Genomic DNA, 18,074 nt, shown 5'->3' on the forward strand with positions numbered 1-18,074 from the left:
TATGTGAAACACAGATTAAAAATAAAAGCTTTCCAGTGCCCTGTGTGTGTGCTGACTGCTAAACCTCAGGAATGTACAATGATAAGAGAAATGGGCAAGAGGAGATTTAATTGAATAAAAACTCCAGGCTGTGACAAGGGTGGGGAGACACAAAGCAGTGATTAACAACATACTTTTTTAAATGACGATGCAATTAATTGCATCCAGAGTGTAAGGGGAGGGGAGGGGAGAAGCATTCTTCAGCCTAGAAACACTGCTCCACAAAGGGAACTTTGCACTTTCAAAAAAACATCGATGTACAAAAGGCCCTGGTTATCATGACTTCAGCGAAGCTCACATCACCAACCCAAGAAAGAGGTTACTCATGGCAGAGGAAGCTGACAAATGACTCAACCTTATATTTCATTTTATTCTGCAACTTGTAATCATTTTATGCTCATCTTTGAGGGAGAGAGATCAGGGTAGACAATGAAATGGGCAGAAATTCAGGTTTCATTCGTGCTTTGGGTTGAGGACTAGTCTCCCCGGAGGATGCTGGAGGCGGGGGTCCAGGAGCTGAGAGCCTCCCTGGGGGGGGGGGGCTCCCCAGCCTGTAGACATTTACTAAAACTGCCGTAGCGGGAGTGGTAGCAGTTGGTCAGGGTGGTGTGGAAACTAACCGTAATCTGCTCAGGAAATGATTTTTCACAGCCACTGGGACGCTCGCTCGTGTGAGACTGCTGCTTGGACATAAAAGGAATGCTTAAGAGCAGTGACTCTTCCGTGATTCGCGCTGATCCTATTCCCTCCTCCAAAAGGTTAGAGCAGTCCTCCCCATCTGCCTACAGGTTTGAAGATGACAGCTGGACATGCATTTCAAGCTCACTTCTGGAAGGAACCCCTCACACTAATTTCTGGGCTCCTTATGACGCTGGAAAGTCAATGCCCGCTTCATAGTTGCAGGACCCCCCAGCACCTGCCCAGTGATTGAGATGGCCATCTTGATGGGGTCATTCTAGAGTCAAGGAACAGAATGAAGTTCATGGCCTGTTGGAAGTCTTGTCATGACCTTGAGTTTTTTCTTCTCTCAAGAGAACATCCAGCCGCAAGATCACTTGACTGGGAAGGCCTGTCAGTCACAAGACATTTGGGGAGAAAACTTATCTTTACACCAATGACACATTAACCCCTAGCCTAAAGCTCAGTACAGGGTGAATTCTCAGTTAATCTACATTTTTTTAAGATGAAAACTTCTTTTGCCACAATATCCTGTTACCTCCTGCCCAATCTGGTCATTTTTAGGACTTAGAAGACACTACCCAAAGTTATATCAGCACAGAAACTTCTTTTTTTAAGATGAAAACTTCTTTTGCCACAATATCCTCTTACCTCCTGCCCAATCTGGTCATTTTTAAGACTTAGAAGACACTACCCAAAGTTATATCAGCACAGAAACCTGATAACTTGGCTTAAAACAAGGGTTACTTTATTGAGTTGCTGCTCCTAAAGCATGTGACATATGTAAAGAGTGAGACACAAGGTGTGTGAACAGTTTTTACGTTCTTGACCTGCCATTGTTGAAGGAAGCGTTTCTTCAGCAGACTTGCCTCTTGCCAGTCACACACACAACTCTGGAAATTGGCATTTCACAGCCACAAACTGAAGTGAAAACCCACCCACACATCTACCAGGGCTATACAGACTGAGATGGAGCAAATCAATCTAGTTCTAGGGGGTTGGTGGGAAGACCACTATTAACTCAACAGAAATATACGATTACAATACAGAATAGTTCAAACATTCTTTTTTCCTAAACTGAACTTGACCTACGGTAGAGATCTAAAGGAAAAAAAAAATCCTTCACTACCACTGAAACAAACAAACAAACACTGAAGTCCTTAATAATCTATAGAACTAAAGTTTAAGATGAACATTGTCCTAGAGTCAAGGGGGCTGAAATAGACTTAAGCTGACTTGGTTTTAATCAAGAAGGTACTGTTCATAAAAAGATAGACTACACCTATTCCTTGGATTTCAAAACTTCCCATTCAGAAAAGAACATTTCATGTAGTTTTTTCTTTGATCTCTTTAGGCATTTTAAACAGTTGCTTGATACTTCATGGAACTATAAAGCTATGTATAACGCAGAAATCATTCCAGAACATATGTGCTTCCTTTTTTTTTTTTACAGTGAAGGTTGTTTTTGAGAACAAAGATCTTGTTTTCAAACAAATATGGTCATTAACTGTGGCGTGCCAGAAAACATATGGCATGTTCGTTTCAACAGAATCATTCCTAAAGAAAGTGACTCAGTTCCCATGAGGAATCAAGACATGTTCAATTCAGGAGGAACGTTCCCGAGGACTGGGAGCGAGGAGCCCTGCACGACCAGCTGAAGGTTCACAGACAGCTCGAAGTGCTCCCAATTTCAACATGGGACCAGGAGTCCACATCTCGGTTTATGTCACATCAGCAAAGAGCTTCTAAGAGTCGTAAGTAGTAGCCTTTGTAAAGGCTCTTCGCCAGATTTGCACCTTCCCGAAGCCCACTTAACAAAGCAGCCATTGCCCATCCCACTTCCCTCTCCTCCAGGGTTACGGAGGTCAGTGGAGACACAAAATTTCAGAAACTCAAACCACCTCCCCCTCAAAGACAACTATTTTACACTGTATTTAATAGAACCAATGTCAGGGCTCTCCCCTCTTTTTTTTTTTTTTTTTTTCTTTTCTTTTCTTCCTGACAGCAGATCCATAAAAAGTGAAAGAACCAGAAAAATATCACCTTGGGAGACAGAAAAGACTAAGACAGATCTGACCACACGACGATTGTCTCGGCCTTGACCTACACGGGGCAGCTAAGACTCTGGAGTGAGAGGCGCTGCCCCTACCGCCGCCGCTGCACAACACTGTGTTTAGACGGTTGAACAAGTGCAAAAAGAACCCTGCTGAGTCTCGTTGGTGTGGCCCTTCCGCCGTGCAGCTCAGGGTGTCGGAGGTGGTTTCGGAGACGGGCACGAGCTCTCGCTGTCGAAGCTGGCGGCTCGGCCCTGCCACTGCGGAGAGGAGAAAAAGCCGCTTACCCGTTGCCAAGGGAATGTACATTTCAACTTCTGAAACTCATCCGGCCCATGCACTGAATTCACCTTTTCCCGGCTTTTCATAAGCTTTCGTGAATTTTGCTGTTAGCCATGCAAAAACGTAAGGAGACCAGCTTTCGAGCTTCTAGTTTGGAAGGCCTGATTTTTAGAAAAGACCTGCTGCAGAGATAATGAAAGCTTTCTTTAGCGTGTGGAGTGCATGCGTGCAGGTGCATGTGTGTGTGCACGTGCGTGCGTGCGTGTTAATGAGGTGCTATGACCGAACCATTTCTGAATGCTTCAGCCATTTTTCACGCTGAAAATCGGACTCTGTTAGCAGCGAAAGAGGCCGTCTGCAGAGTATGCCCTTACTGCCAAGATCCTGCAATCATGAATTCTTAGCAATTTGTCTGGGAGCTGATCGTACAGCTAAAGCCCTGATCTTGCTTCAGCGCTGGGCTCTCCTCTTCAGTCTGAGTGCTTCCCGGGGGACTTCACACTCAACTTGTGAAGAGGTGGGAGGAGATGGCAGCCCCCTGCCCTTTTGGGTGCCTCCACCTTTCTTTTCCTCCCTCTCCTGTCTCACAGGCTGCCACCCCCTCAGCCCGACTCTAACCCCTCTGAGAAGATGGTGATGTAATGAGGTGTAATGGAGTGAGGAGAGGGCTGAGGATGGATGACCCGCGCTTGGGCCATCGAACCCTTCTTTACATTGAAAAGCCAGGCAGAGCTGGAGCGATGTTTTCTGGGCAAGGATCTGACCCTGTGAATATTCTAGACCCATCTGGTGACTGTGTAACTTCAAAGCATGTCAGCGTCCACTGCTCACCCCATCCTTTCTGTGAGCAGAGGAGACGCAATACTCTCCTAGGTGCCTGTGGGACAAGGCTCCGGGGAGAGAAGTTAGGTACGTGGGTGAGATGGCCTTTCTGAACCTGAAGTGCAGCCCGTTTTGCTTCTCATGGGCTTTTGGGGTCTCCATGTGGAGGGATGGGGCTGAGGAGAAGTGGATTACACCTTTGTGTTATGTGTAGGGGTCAGATGGGGAAGGACGCGGTCCCTCCTCCACCCCCCACCTCACAACACAGCCCTTTCTAGACAGAGCCGAGCCACTTAAGGATTAGACCATCCCTTCCGGCATCTCCTGTGGGAACCCACAACGCAGAGGAGAGACCCAGACCTGCTGATCGCCTTCATGTTCCTGGCTCTTAGGAAAGCCTCTGTTACCTGTCCCCGGGCTCAGTCCCTCATGGTCCCTTAGTACCCACTGGACAGGCCAACCTGCAGATCTTTACAACTGATCAAAGGCTGGACAGGCAGGTATGGATGATCACCATAACGTGACCTAGGCCTGAGCAATCTTAGCATGCGAAACCCGAAGGCAGGCCTGGGGGATCATCCAGGCTAGCTCTCTTGTTCTTGCAGATAAGAAAACCAAGATACAGAGGAGTCAATGCACAGCTAGTTAGGAGCAGAGCCAGGATCTGAAGCCAGGTCTCCTAACTCCATCCACACTCAGTGTTTCCTCTGCTCCATCCTGTGGCCACCTTTGCACCTGGCCACACCAGGAGAAGAAGGAGACACACAATGGAATAAGAAACCTAACCTCTTTGGTGCCATACCAGGTACTTACTCCTAACTCCGGTGGCAGTCTCTCTGCTTGCAGCATCCACGTGAGTGAAATCACAACCGAGGGTTTCCCTGGTGAAATATTTTACATAAATAAATGCCTGGTGTTTGAGCCCACTGTGACTTCTGACTCAAGTGTTTCTTAACCAGAAGGTGACATAAGATGATTACTAATGCTTTCATTTAACAGATCTTCATTTTAGAACTTCTACTTTTTCTGTTACAACCTTTAATGTCGGTGAAAGGTACATTGTAATTACTGGCTTCTCCCCTGGGTAAGCATGCCTCTTAAACAACCTGATTGATAGGCCAGCTCAGAGGAGAAAAAAACAAATGGCTACACAGAGTACATCTTTTTTCCTTTATATAATAGCTCAAAGAGAAGTCACACGGAGCATAATTGTTTATCCAGGACAAATGAAGAAGGCACACTGGCTCCCCTGCCAGCCCCTGATATTTCCTGTGAAGATAAACAGAGGGAGGAGATGGGGGTTCCTGGACAATGGGAAGATGAATGGTTCCTGCAGGCTTATCATAGTGGCTCTGAAATAGCAGTGAATTGGTCCCCGGCACACCAATGAGGATGGTTATTCCAGGGCGGCTGTGGTCCAGTGAGATCTTTTATTGTTCTGAAATGTGTGACATTCCAACAGAGATCTAAAATCTCTGGCAGATGATCTGAATTTGACCCTTCATAGTAAACCGCCTTGGAGAAGATCGCTGGTCAACCTGGGCTCTGTGTGTGGTAACAGCGACAGCACGTAGCATTGGGCAGGAGTGCTGAGAGGAAAGAGGCCACAGCCTCTGCTGGGGAAGGATGCTCACTGTGGCTTCATCAATTTTTATTCATGAAAAAATCCCAACAGGGAAAAATACCTTTTCAGTTAATTTGTTCCTTCAACCTAATTTTAAAACCCCAAACAAACAAGCCAGTATGGTGCCTTCTGTTCTCGTTAATAAAAAAGAAATGATCACAGCACTTGAAACTCCTCTAAGAAAGGTGGAATATAAATATAGTGCTTTCCAGATATGATGCCATTTATCTTCCCAGGAGTGGGAGAATAAGATTTTTGTATGTATTATACAAACGAGAGAAACAAGTTCCAGGAGCAAGGTTCTTGCTCAGTGTCCAGAACAGGACCAAAAAGAAGGCAGGAGCTCTAAGGATGATTGAGATGATAAATGTTCAAGTACAATGCATCACATGAACACAAAGCGGGTTTACTTAATATTATCCTAGTGGGTTTTTAGATGCATCTCTATAAAGGTACTTAAACTATGGATGCTAAAAGTGTAGGTACACATTTTTACAAATTTGTACTGAAGAAATCCCAAGTTGCCAAGGTGAATGTCATTTTCAGCTTCTTCATACAGAGAAATGATCAGCTGAGCAGAAAATGGAAAGCCAGGGAGTGGGGGAAGGGAAAGTCTCGGGAACTTGGTGTGCGAGGTCAAGAAAAAAGTAAACCCAAAGGATATGAATCAATTTATTCTCTTTTCGTTTTCCATATACTGTTACTTTCCCTTTTCTGTCTCATCAAATATTCATTTTCAAGGGCTTGGTTCTACTTTATCTTTCTTTTGTAGTCTGGACCTGTGAGTCAGAGTTCTTAAAGAAACAGGACTTGAAATCAATTATTTGGCTTAATTAGGTGGTATTCATCATGGAGAGCGATTCTGGGGCCGAGCCCCAGCCCCTCTGTGCTACCCTGCACCTCACCCCCATCTCCAGCCACTGTTGGCTGGTTACTCCAGTCTGTGTGGCCAGACTAACCCGGTAACAGCAATGGATTATTGCATCTTCAAGGTCAGAAAGGCGATGCAAGATGTGGGCTCACCTGCCACCTGTCGTCCTGTCATTTTGGGCCAGAGTTTCCTAGAAAAGCTGAGATGGGAGGAGCCCACCCCCTCATTTTAGCAACCAGGAAACTGAAGACCAGGTGGGGCAGTGAGGTGCCTGAGGCCCTGCAGCCCATCAGAGGCCCCTCAGCTCCCATTCCTTGCCCCTGCCCCACGCCATCCTGAACGTTTTAGTATACTTATTCTATCCTTAAATACCTGCAAAGGATTTTAAAAGGAGGGGTGCCACACCCCCTCCCTAGACTGAATCAGCCCTGCAGTCGGTGAGGCGCTAGATGCCCCACTGGCTGCCTCCTGTGTAGGTGCAGGCTGGTTGTGTGTACCCCACCCACACCCTGCAGAGAGAGCCTTCTGGAAGAAAGGGGAGCCCAGGAGCTGAGGGACTGGCCTCACTCATTAAAGCTCCACAGCTGTGGTAAAATCAAGGCAACCACCGGACAGAAATGTGAAGCCTCACACTGCGGGCAACAGGTGCCAGCAGGCTTGACCACCCTGAGAGGGAAGAGGAGCCGACAGATTCTCTGGGTTTGCTGCCCACACCTTTTCTGTGTCACAGAACATGGGGAAGGGGTTACTCTGTTTTTAAGCTGAGGGGTCATGTCGCTTATTTTTTTATTAGTGGATTTTCCAATTTTTATACAACTCTCTAGACTTCCTGGCTTGAAACCTATTAAAATGAGTGAATGATCACCTGGCTTTCTAGGATATGGGTGGAAGTAACAAGATGAGGTTTAAAACTTGCTTGGCTACCCCCATGTCCCAAACCATTTAAGAAAAAGCAGCCATAAAAAGAAACGAAATTGAGCTATTTGTAGTGAGGTGGATGGAGTTAGAGTCTGTCATACAGAGTGAAGCAAGTCAGAAAGAGAAAAACAAATACCGTATGCTAACACTTATATATGGAATCTAAGGGGGAAAAAAAAAAAAAAGGTCATGAAGAACCTAGTGGTAAGACGGGAATAAAGACACAGACCTACTAGAGAATGCACTTGAAGATATGGGGAGGGGGAAGGGTAAGCTGTGACAAACTGAGAGAGTGGCATGGACATATATACACTACCAAACGTAAAATAGATAGCTAGTGGGAAGCAACGGCATGGCACAGGGAGATCAGCTCGGTGCTTTGTGACCACCTAGAGAGGTGGGATAGGGACGGTGGGAGGGAGGGAGATGCAAGAGGGAAGAGATATGGGAACATATGTATAAGTATAACTGATTCATTTTGTTATAAAGCAGAAACTAACACACACACAAAAAATATCATCTTGAAAATGGAATTGCACAGCAAAAAAAAAAAAAAGAAAAAAAGAAAAAGCCGGCCGGAGGACCACCAAGGTGATAAACGGCAGGATCGTAAATTGGTGCCGTTTGGTGGAGGTGGGGCAGACTGTGTCACTGGAAGGAACATTTTCTTTGCAGCTGAGAGAGCAATAACTAGCTCAAGATTATGCTGCAAGTTGGAAAGGTCCGGGGCTGGAGCCCAAGTCTCGGGACTCCCAGGCAGTGCTGTGTCCATTACGTCTCTGTTAGGATCCAGCTGGAAACTGGGCCACCTTGAAGCCACACTCTCTTCTCCAATAATGGGGAGAAACAACATTCACGAGGGTAGGATCCTGTCTCTGGCCAGCTCCATCCACGTGGTGAGAACTGCCCCAGGACTGTCTGGCTAGAGCCTCAGGGAACTTACTGCTTCGACAGGGGTAGAATTTCTTGCCAAGTTCTGATCTCAGCCCCCCTCTTGGGGCTCTCTCTGAAAGGACTGACTTGGCTCAGGGGCTTCGTGGAAGCATTCCGGGCCTGGCACAGTGAGCTGCTGGGAAGGCTTCCTCCAAGTTTTTCTTTTCCATTTTGAACTCAGTGTCACTTTCAATATACTCAACATCAAAGGCTTTTTGTCAAGCCGTTTCCCACCATCTTCCCCCATTTCCTTTCTGCCTGTTACACCCTGGGTGAGAAGCGTGTATCCCCCCTCCCAGCGCCCCCCAAGGACCCACAAAGGCGAGGTCTCGCAGCAGCCAACTGCCATTCTCCAGCCCACGCTGCCATGCAGCAAACATGCCAAGGGCCAAGCACGACCTCACCCACCTCTTTGAAGGATTTCTTTACCTCCACCAAGGAGTGCCAGTGTGCGATGGGCTTCCGCGGGTATGCCAGCATCTCGTTCCAGTGGTCCCTGCCCAGGCCTTCAGCATTGATCCCCACACGACAGACTCCTATGATCTCGTTGTGGCCCACTCTAAGAGAGAAACAAAGGGCCCGGCATCGGTGACCAGACATGCTCTCAGAAAGGGAAGTCCCACGGTCTGGGTCTCAGCCCCACAGGTCTAACTGAGAATGCTGAGCTCTGTAAACAGATGCTTGGCAGGGCCTCAGGGTGCCAGCGGCAGTGAAATACTGCCCAGCCTCCTTGGGTGGTCATTGGACACAGACAGATGAGCAAAATGTTCTAAACTTGTTTGGAATCTCAGGAATGGTGGGCAGATGGCCTGACTTTGGGGGAGTGGGAGAGTTTAAGTCTCTTCCTTTATTTGACTCAATGAGCACTTGAGACATTAGCGCTATTGGGAAATAAATCAACCTGCTCTGAGTACCATTTCTCCATACCTAGCGGCTGTGATGTGATTTATTCACTCAGCAAGAACATCAGTCATCACTCACATTTGTTCACCCAGCATCTACTATGTCTGGGAACTTGTGCTAAAGATCCTGGATTGAGGCTTTACTGCATGTTTTTTTTCTCCTTCAGTGAAAGTGACACCTGGAGAGAAGGAGTCACAGTGGCTGAAGTAGTTGGAGAATGTGTTGGAGCCAGCCTTGATGGGGATGCAGGATTTGGAAAGTGGTAGAGAAGAAACACATACAAGGTGGGGGAAATCAAGTTGGATGGATATGCCAGGTCCAGATCTGGGAGATCTTGAGAGTCCAGGGGAAGAGCTTGTCCAGACAGCAGGAGCCATTGATGGTTCTTGAGAGGGGCAGGCCCAGGAACAAAGTGGTCTTTTAGGAAGGTGTGCCTTGGTGTGTTGGCTGGGTTGAGGCAGGAAGTGATGAAGGCAGGGGTCAGCTAGGAGGCTGCACAGACATCCCCAAGTGGGAGTGGTAGCAGCAGTGGAAATGGAGAGGATGAGGGGAGGGTGGGGTGGGCGGGATTCTAAAGGACAGAGGCCAGATGGAGGAATGGGAATAGTCGGGAGTGAATTCAGGGAAATTGATGGGTGGGGCAGCCCCTGATGGAAATGAGCCCATTGGGAAGTGAAGCTTGAGCTTCTACTTTGGGAGGGAATCCATGCTTTTCCTCAAACTCCTGTACCCTCCTTGGGTAGAGCTAGATTCGAGACCAATGAGTGTCTGAGCCATGAACCACAAGGTCCAAGGTCAAAGAGCCCTGTGCTGCACTGGGGTGGGGACGAGGGGCAGGGGATCGTGGCCCTCAGGGACCTGTACCTACCGATCATAATCCATAACCGAGATGAGCAGGCTGACTTGATCCATATTCTCCGGGGGAATGTCAAAGATGATGGCCTCATTGTAGACGGGGTTGAGGGTGTTCTTCTTTATGGTGGTTTTCTTCTTCTTCAGTCTCCGCCCGTCACAAAGCAGGGACACTTTGACGTATGGATCTGTGCCAATGGGGGCAGTGAGAAGGGAAGGGAGCATGTTAAACAGATGTCCTTAAACATCATGTGCAGCAGAAGGATGGAAGCCCCAGACCTACTGTTATTCTCAGATGGTATCAGTGGGTTGTTAAAATAATTAAACCACCTTGTATTTATGTAGCACACCTGTCTCTGCGGATGCTCTGTGCTTGATAAACACAGAGTCTTTGGCGACCTCAGGCTTCTTAGGAGAGTGCTTAATAGACTTTCACTAATGGGGAAGCTGGCCCCAAATCAGACAGGATACTTGCCTGTGGGTATGCCATTCATGGCCCTAAATCTCAGCTCCATGGGGGCTGGCTGGCTCCAAAGGGTGGGGAAGCTGAACAAAGGCATTCTGTTCCTTTCACCTACTTGGAGTCTTTTCTCTGGGGGGTCTTGTCAGCATTATTAACCAAAGCATAAAGTGGGTAAAAATAGAATCGATGACACCCAAGGAGTAGCAATGAGACAGAGTAAATGAACAGCGACAGTCATGATGCTTGTCCGGTCCTCCCTACCTGAGGACAGGATTATGGGTCTCATTGTCCCATCAAGCTCATTTCCATCCGGCATCAGGGAGGGGGTAGGAGCCCTGCTCTCTGCCTCCCTGGAAGCTGTTTCCTGCCCACTCTGGGCAGTGGAAGAGGAGGGGGCCGTGGTCGGGGGAGTGAGTGAGGCGGCCTCCTGGGACTCAGGGTGGCCGGCTGCCATTTCATCTCTCAGTGGGATCTTGGAATCTCTCCAGCCCTCGAGGAGATGTCTTTTTACTGACCTCCCATGTGCCTCCCATCCTTGTCTCTTCTTTAGTTTTCTGAATGGGTATTTCATGGTCAGCTTCCTACCCTGAAATTTTCTACTCATCCAAGTGAAGTGACACCGATTGTATCTCATCGCTCAGGTGTCTCAGTCACTGTCATAATTGTTATTAATGCTGCACAACTCAAGAAACGGGAGGGCAACTCACAGGTAATAACAGCTTTTGAGACACTGATGTGCTGAGACACCTGCTTGCCCAGAAGCCAGGGCTCCTGTGACTCTGTCAGGAGGTGCGGACCAAGCAGCCGCTCCCAGCTCCTCATTCACAGGCGTATGGCTCCAACTCCTGGGCACCCAAGTACCCAACGAGGCGCTCATGCTCCCTGGGGAATTGTTCGGGTGGCAGAAGAGGTACACAGCTTTAGGGAAGCTACAGAGAGCTGTGACATGGGATCAGAAACTCAAGCCTTAAAGGCAGTTCTGTAGATGCCCACATGTGCTGCGGACTCTCCAACGTGACAGCAGCAGCTGTGCCTTAGCCATGGGGGCACTTGGGTTTATGGGGGACCTGGGGAGACCATGAGGTGTTTAATCACCCTGCTGTCTCTGACAACCCATTTGCAAGGGTTCTCTCTCAGGATGATGTTCAGTAAAAACGAAGGAGGAGTTCCTAGAACTGCTGTGAGATAGCTTTCTCGTGTCCGCAAGCTCCATTCTCTATGGATACGCCCCGGACAGTGTTTAGGTCCAAGCAGATGGGTGGGATAGCTACCTCCGAGACCTGTTGTTAACTTGGCAACCTCTATGCTCCTGAAGTGTGAACATTGCCTTGGAAAGCGTCTTCAGGCTTGAGGCTGCTCAAGTGCTGCCTCATCCCCTGCCATGCCTGTTTCCATACACGCCCACAGCAGAGCAAACCTCCATGTCGCCAGGCTCGGAAAGATGTGACAGAGCCACCTGTCCCATGGGCCACTAGGCAAATGCCTGATGATTAGCTGGGAAATTCTCAGCTTCCTTCCCCACCTCTAGTCACTCGTATGAGGCATATCTAATTTATAAAAGTCAGTGGGTGTTTCCCTTGAAGGAACCCATACTCTCACCATCATCCAAGAGGCTAAGCAGAGAGAGGGCTCTTCCTTCGGGTTTTTGCTCTAGGGCAGAAGCCTGTGCTTCTAACGGAATGCTGGCTCCAGACGACCTTTGAGGCCCTTTCCCCTCTAGCAGCCTATGATGTTTACGCAGCTGAGGGAGGGGACACAAAGACCAGCAGTGTGTTTCAGCCTCATCGTCATGAGGGCCATCATAATTTAGCATGCACTATGTGCCAGGCACCACGCTAAGAGATTTACACATATCATGTCATTTAAACTTCATGTCAACCCTATAAAATATTCATCATCCCCCTCTTATAAATAGGGGAATTGAGGTTTGAGAGATCAGGAAACTTGCCTAAGATTTCAACTTAGGTCTGACTCCACAGTTTACATTTGTAACCACTAGACTCAAAGCAGTACGGACCAGATGTGGCAGAGGTGGGTGTGTTTACTCACTCACCATTCCTTTGGGGTATACTGATCCTTATTATTATTTTTTATTATTTTTTATTGTCATGGTTCTACTGGATAGGCTTAAAGAATTGATTCACGACTAGTTTAGATCAAGGAGAATAGGAAGATCCTTGGTTTTAGAGGTCAAAGTCATATAAATCAAGAACAGGCAATTAATGAGCTCCATCCACTCCCTAGTTTAGTCCAACATCAAAGCAGTCCGGGCTGAAGGCAACTTCAAACTTATCCTCCAAAACAGGAGATCTAGTTTGAGAGGCCCCTGGCAGGTGTGTCCCCACTGCATCACCCTCTGACAAAGTTCTTTATCCTATAAATTCATTCATTCATTCATCATTCAATACAGACTTATTCAATGCTTATTGTGTCCCGTGAACTGTCCCAGACACTTGCTTACCTCAGTGAACAAAATAGAAATCCCTAGCAAAAAGAGGACCCCTGAATTTTCAGAATCAAGCTGAGATTTAATACCAGATTCCAAACCCAGGTAGAAAAGAGAGGCAATCATGAGAGGGAGGTTAGAACTTAGCGTGAGAAAAGTCTCTCACCCCCAACCCTCTGATGTGGAACAGCCTTTACGATTACCTTGGCGGCTTCGCTGTAAGCTCTCTCTCTAGCACATCAATTTAACTACACCAGAGGAGATAGTGTGGGGACTTGGGTAGCAACATCCTATTTCCTTCAGCAGTCTTGAGAGTCCTCAGTGAATTTCCGTCCCTGCACACACTTATTTTGATATTAAAATGAAATCTACATTGGTTGTATTTTTGGAGGAAGCCAGCTTCCTGCTGCCTGAGAGCTTTGCACGTGTTGGAAGAGGTTCTTTAAGCTGCTCACCACATCCTGACATGTGGTGGTAGCTTCAGTGGAAGGAGATGCATCAGGGCAGGCGCTAGAGGCATTGGGTCAGGCGCTACCTGGGGCAGCTTTTGGCCTGGAAGGTATGAGTGTTGCAGAGAGACAGTGCGGGCTGGGAGCAGAGGCTCTGAGGGCTTCAAAGCCACAACTGATAACACCTTACTTCAGCGTTTCTTGACCACCCTTCCCTGAAACCTCATATTTCAAGGCCTAATATCTCATCTTCTTCCAAATGCACCAAGTTGGGCCTGGGCCCAGATGTTTTCAGCTGGACGGTCACCTCTTTATGGCAACTGTGGTTACACTAAGGAAATAATTAATGAGTAAAAGGAAAAATCTTCCATATACTCCCAGCCAAGTTCAGAGTCACCTCTGGCGTGGATTTATGTTGCTAACTGGAATCTCCAGAAGAGCCTCTTGGGTAGGGGTCCAGGGAAACAAGCCAAGCCTTTCCCTGCATTTGCTACTGAGTGCAGCCCAGGTTGTTCTACGTGCCGGCTCTTGGGGATGCTCTACGCCATCCCTTGGGCTAATTTGAGCTGACACGGGGAAGGAGGCTCCTGGGACTCCTCTGTTATATCAAAACTCAAAAACCTTCTCTGACAAATGACTTGCAGAATTGTGGAAAAGGATCAAACCTCTGACACCGGGTCCAGGCTGCAGGCTCTGAGGCTGCATCCAAACAAGCATCTCCTCGGTTGCTAGAACAGGACTTCTTTCTCCTGCTGTACCTAGCAGCTCTCCTGGTGCTGAGACAGAGGCCCAGAGCCCTGCAGGAAAACCTCAAATACAAGTGCATTTTGCTTTTCAGCGCCTCTGTTCCTTTGACTCAGTCTGCAGGGCTGCTGTCGCTGCGTAGACCTACAAACACTTAAGACACTCAAACTTGACATAACCCTTGGATGTCCTGAGGCCTCACACAAACTAGAAAGATGTTCCTTAATTTTTTTCTCCTATTTATTTGCTTCTTATTCTCTCCATCCTCAAAGAGAAAGAATGATAGTAATAGCTAATATCTACTGACTGCTTATTATGTGTCTGGCACATTTCTAAGCATTTATGTGAATTAACTCATTTATCCTTAAAGCAACCTGTGTAAGGTTTTTTTTTTTTTCTGATCAGGAAACCAAAGCATTACACCACAAGGAAGAGCCAGAACTGGAATTCAAAGCCAGGCCATTTGCCTTCAGGGCCGTGCTCCTGTTCGAAGAATACTGACAATTCTTCCCCCTTCTCTCTGAACATCTTTCCACATCCTAATATCTGGGCTGCTGGGAGGCCACTTGGCAAGTGCTTGGGTAGGAGAGGTACCTGAGTAGCCTGTGATGTCCATCGCCTTGAGGTTCCGACATTTGATCACAGTGAGGGTGAGCCTGCCTGCTGTGGGCAGGTAGCAGAGGGAGAACATGATCTCTCCCAAATCCACGCTTTCCTGCAAAGAAGCAGACAAGAGGGCAGATGAGGGCCACGCAGCTCCAGTGCAGCTGCAGGGCCACTCCGGAGCCCAGGAGAAGGCTCTCTGAGGGAGAGTGCTATGTCTTTAAGGCCTGACGTTCTGGCCTCTGTGCTGAGAGTCACTGGGTATAAAAGGCAATGATAACAACGTTGGCTGTTCAGCAGAATTTGTCCCCCTCAGTATTCCTTCTGAGCTCTGATCAGACTCTGGTCCTGGTCCTCCCCCTCTTGCTTTGGCCTCACCTGCCCTACTTATGCCCTTTGGCTGCAGCCTCCAGACCACCAGGCCTTTTGGGGTCCAGCCCTATTCTCCAACTTAGGCTTCTCAGTCACTGGACCCCTTGACTCCCCACCCTGCCTGGCCTGGGGTCATGACAGTATTCTGTACAAGACCCACTCTGGCCATCAGGGGTCCCCTCTCCCCACATATCTGGTTCTAGCTCTCAGCTCAGTCATTCTTTGTGAGTCCCTCTGCTTTGGCAGCTTCCTAGCCTCTCCTGAAACACATCTAGCACTCCAACTTCCGGGCTTCAGTGTGGAAGCACAGGGAATCAGGACCTGCCCAGGATATGGTGCTGACCAAGAAGACGTACACTCGTCATTCCAAGTTTGTGCCAGGTCTTGGATCCGCTTTGTCCTTAAATGTGGTCATGCTTCAGAAGTGAACCCAGCATGAAGCACACACTCTGCTGCCCCTCCTGCCCCCTAGAATCATCATGACCAGGGATCCCAGTCCTAGGAAGTTTCTGAGCAACAGGGAAAAGGAAAACGTCAAAGATGGTAAGCGTGTCCAGCTGTAGAATTAAACAGCACCCTGCTGGACTGTCTCCTCTTCCTGCTCCACGCCTGGTGGAGGAGGGTGCTGTCACTGCAAAACCTCTCCCTCAGGCTCTGAGGCTGATGTGGGGCTCCAAGCCATGGAGATGTTTCCTCTCTTAAATCTCCCAGACCCAGGGTGGAAGAAGAGGAGGTCGGGGTTTGGGGTGGCTCTGATTTCAGATGCAGATATCCATTTGTTCACTCATTCAGTCAGTCAACAAGTAGTAATTGAGCACCTGCTATGTGCCAGGTGTTGCTCTGGGTACTGGAGATATGGAAAAGAACAAAATAGACAAAAATCGCTGCTCTAACGGAGCTTACATTTTAATAGGGCAAAGGACAAGAAAGATGGTAAGTAAGTTGGTAAAAAGGATCAAGGAGAAAAAAATAAGGCAGGGAAAGAGGATATGAAATGCTCATGGGTGAGGCCATAGTTATTGAAATTTTAGACAGGCTAGCCAGGGAGGTCTCCTGGAGGAGGTGACTTTTGAGAAAGAGAGCAGTCAAGGGTGGCTCCAAGGTTCTTGTCCCTTCTCCTCACAAAGAACCACCCTCTACTGGGGACTCCAAGAGACCCCTGATACTTGGCCTCACCTGGAGAATAACCCACCACCCCTTCCAGAGCCTGTGGTCCCAATGCTCTCCCCTAGGTGGCACTGATACCCACCCTTTCCCTAGCCCAGGATTTGTCCTTTTTTAACCCACTGGTGAATCAAATCCCAGGAGTAGCTTGTGAATCCTCCCGGCTCCCTGGGTGAAGAGGTGGAGGGGGCAGGGTTATTGGGGGTGGGTATGAGAGGTGGAAGGTGGTGTCTGGCTGGGGCAGAGCTGGACACACAGTAGAGAGAGCTACCCCCCCACCCCCACCCCAGCACAAGAGCCAAGACCAACACCCACGAGCTCCTGTGCCCCATGAAGCTCTTCTGTGATGGGCAGCTCCACCTCTGAGGCTCACAGCCACTGTGCAAGGCAGGGTGCATTGTCATTATTCCCTCCATCTCACAGAGAACTCAGTGTTTAAACTTGGGTGTAAAGGCCCAACCAGGCTTGCGTAGTTGGTGGGAGACACAGCTGGACTCCGACCCTTAGGAGAGCAACGCCCTCCCAGCCCACCTAGGGAGCATCTCAAGGTAACCCTGGCTCCTCTAGACCTTAGACCACAACTTCACCTGTTCTTCTGTTTGTATTTGCTGAGAACCTGCTAGAGGCACCATGTTTAGTGGGGTGTAACCGGTTAAAAGAAGGCACCAGGATCTCCCTCTCCCTCAGGGAGACACAGGAAGTGGCCCGTGACAGGTGCTGTGGGTGTATGACTGTCCCCTCATGCAGCAGGGGTCGGGTCAGCAGAGCACCTGGCTGAATGTTCCATCTCTGGCGGGGGCACCGAGGTACAAGGAGGCCCCCAGCTCCCTTTATTTCCTTGTAACTCTCCAATCCTGCCCAGACTTAGAGAAACCCTTTCAGACTCAATAACAGGAATAAGAACCAAGGTTATTGCATGCGTACCAGGCGCCAAATCCTTTGCTAAATTATCTCCGTCTCACCACAGCCCTGTGAGCTAGGTGATCTTAGTATCCCTACTGCACACAGGAGGAAATGACTATTTGGTGAAGTTAAGCCTTTCATAGGCCAGCACTGCTGCTTGCACACTCTCAGTGGCTCCCCTTGTTCGGCTTCTGGAATCAAGGCCCATCTTCCCAGCTTGCATTCCGAACCCTCAACAACTGGGTCCTGTCTTCCCTCCTCACCTGATTATTTCTCTCTATTCCTCTATGCCAACCCTGTGCTCCAACTGGCTGGTATATCTTTGGTCCCTTTGGCCAAAATGCCTCCTCCTCTTATCTTTGCTTGGACAATCCCATGCATCTTGTAGGGCCCAGGGCCATGCCTCTCACAGGGATCCCCGCCCAGGGTCTAGCCCACACAGAGCATATCTCCCCTACACCCCTGCAGCACTTTCTGTCCCTGAGCTGCTCACAGGGGTTACCGAGTCCCTGCCTTGCTGCAGCTGGGCCCTCCCATGCCGTCCAGGGACTGGAGGCCCCTTAGGGGCAGGGGCTTTGCTTTACACCTGCTGTGCTTCAGGGGTGCCCGATAGCACAAGAGGAGCTACACACATGCCCGGATCATGTTAGGGCCCTGGTAAGGAATCTGGAAGCTCCTAGAGCCCCCCTGTGAGGGGGGTGAACAAAAGGCTGCTGTCACCATTTCCCCACATGGCTACTCTGTAGCCTTCGAAGGCTGTCTTGTCGCAGGAGTCTGAGCTGATTGGTTTGTGAGCTTGGGAGACTTGCCTGGGGATGTGGGAGATCCCTCGGGGTGAACGGTATCACCTGGGGAGCTATGGGCTGCCCTCACGGATGGCTCCCTCCAGGGAGAGCACCGACCCAGCGGGCCCCCTCCTTTTGTGGTAGAACTGTGGCAGCTGGGGGCACTCGT

The 18,074-nt window shown here is 48.8% G+C and overlaps 1 protein-coding gene across 4 annotated transcripts in view; it reads right to left on the minus strand.

Annotated features, from left to right (window-relative positions):
- Positions 1 to 2,905: 2,905 nt before the first annotated feature.
- SYT6 (synaptotagmin 6) overlaps positions 2,906 to 18,074 on the minus strand; it is a 57,499-nt gene continuing 42,330 nt past the window's right edge. The window contains exons 4-7 of one of the 4 annotated variants that reach the window (XM_059901155.1): positions 14,673 to 14,793; positions 9,993 to 10,164; positions 8,630 to 8,780; positions 2,906 to 3,031 (exon numbers count right to left, since the gene is read on the minus strand). In XM_059901155.1, the coding sequence (XP_059757138.1) occupies positions 2,960 to 3,031; positions 8,630 to 8,780; positions 9,993 to 10,164; positions 14,673 to 14,793 (516 nt within the window). In that variant the 3' untranslated portion in view covers positions 2,906 to 2,959. Of the gene's footprint in view, positions 3,032 to 4,710; positions 4,757 to 8,629; positions 8,781 to 9,992; positions 10,165 to 14,672; positions 14,794 to 18,074 lie in introns of those variants that run through there. The other 3 variants (XM_059901179.1, XM_059901159.1, XM_059901168.1) reach the window with 3 other exon arrangements.

This window comes from Balaenoptera ricei, chromosome 1, assembly GCF_028023285.1.
Source record: "Balaenoptera ricei isolate mBalRic1 chromosome 1, mBalRic1.hap2, whole genome shotgun sequence".
NCBI classification, from domain to species: Eukaryota; Metazoa; Chordata; class Mammalia; order Artiodactyla; family Balaenopteridae; genus Balaenoptera; species Balaenoptera ricei.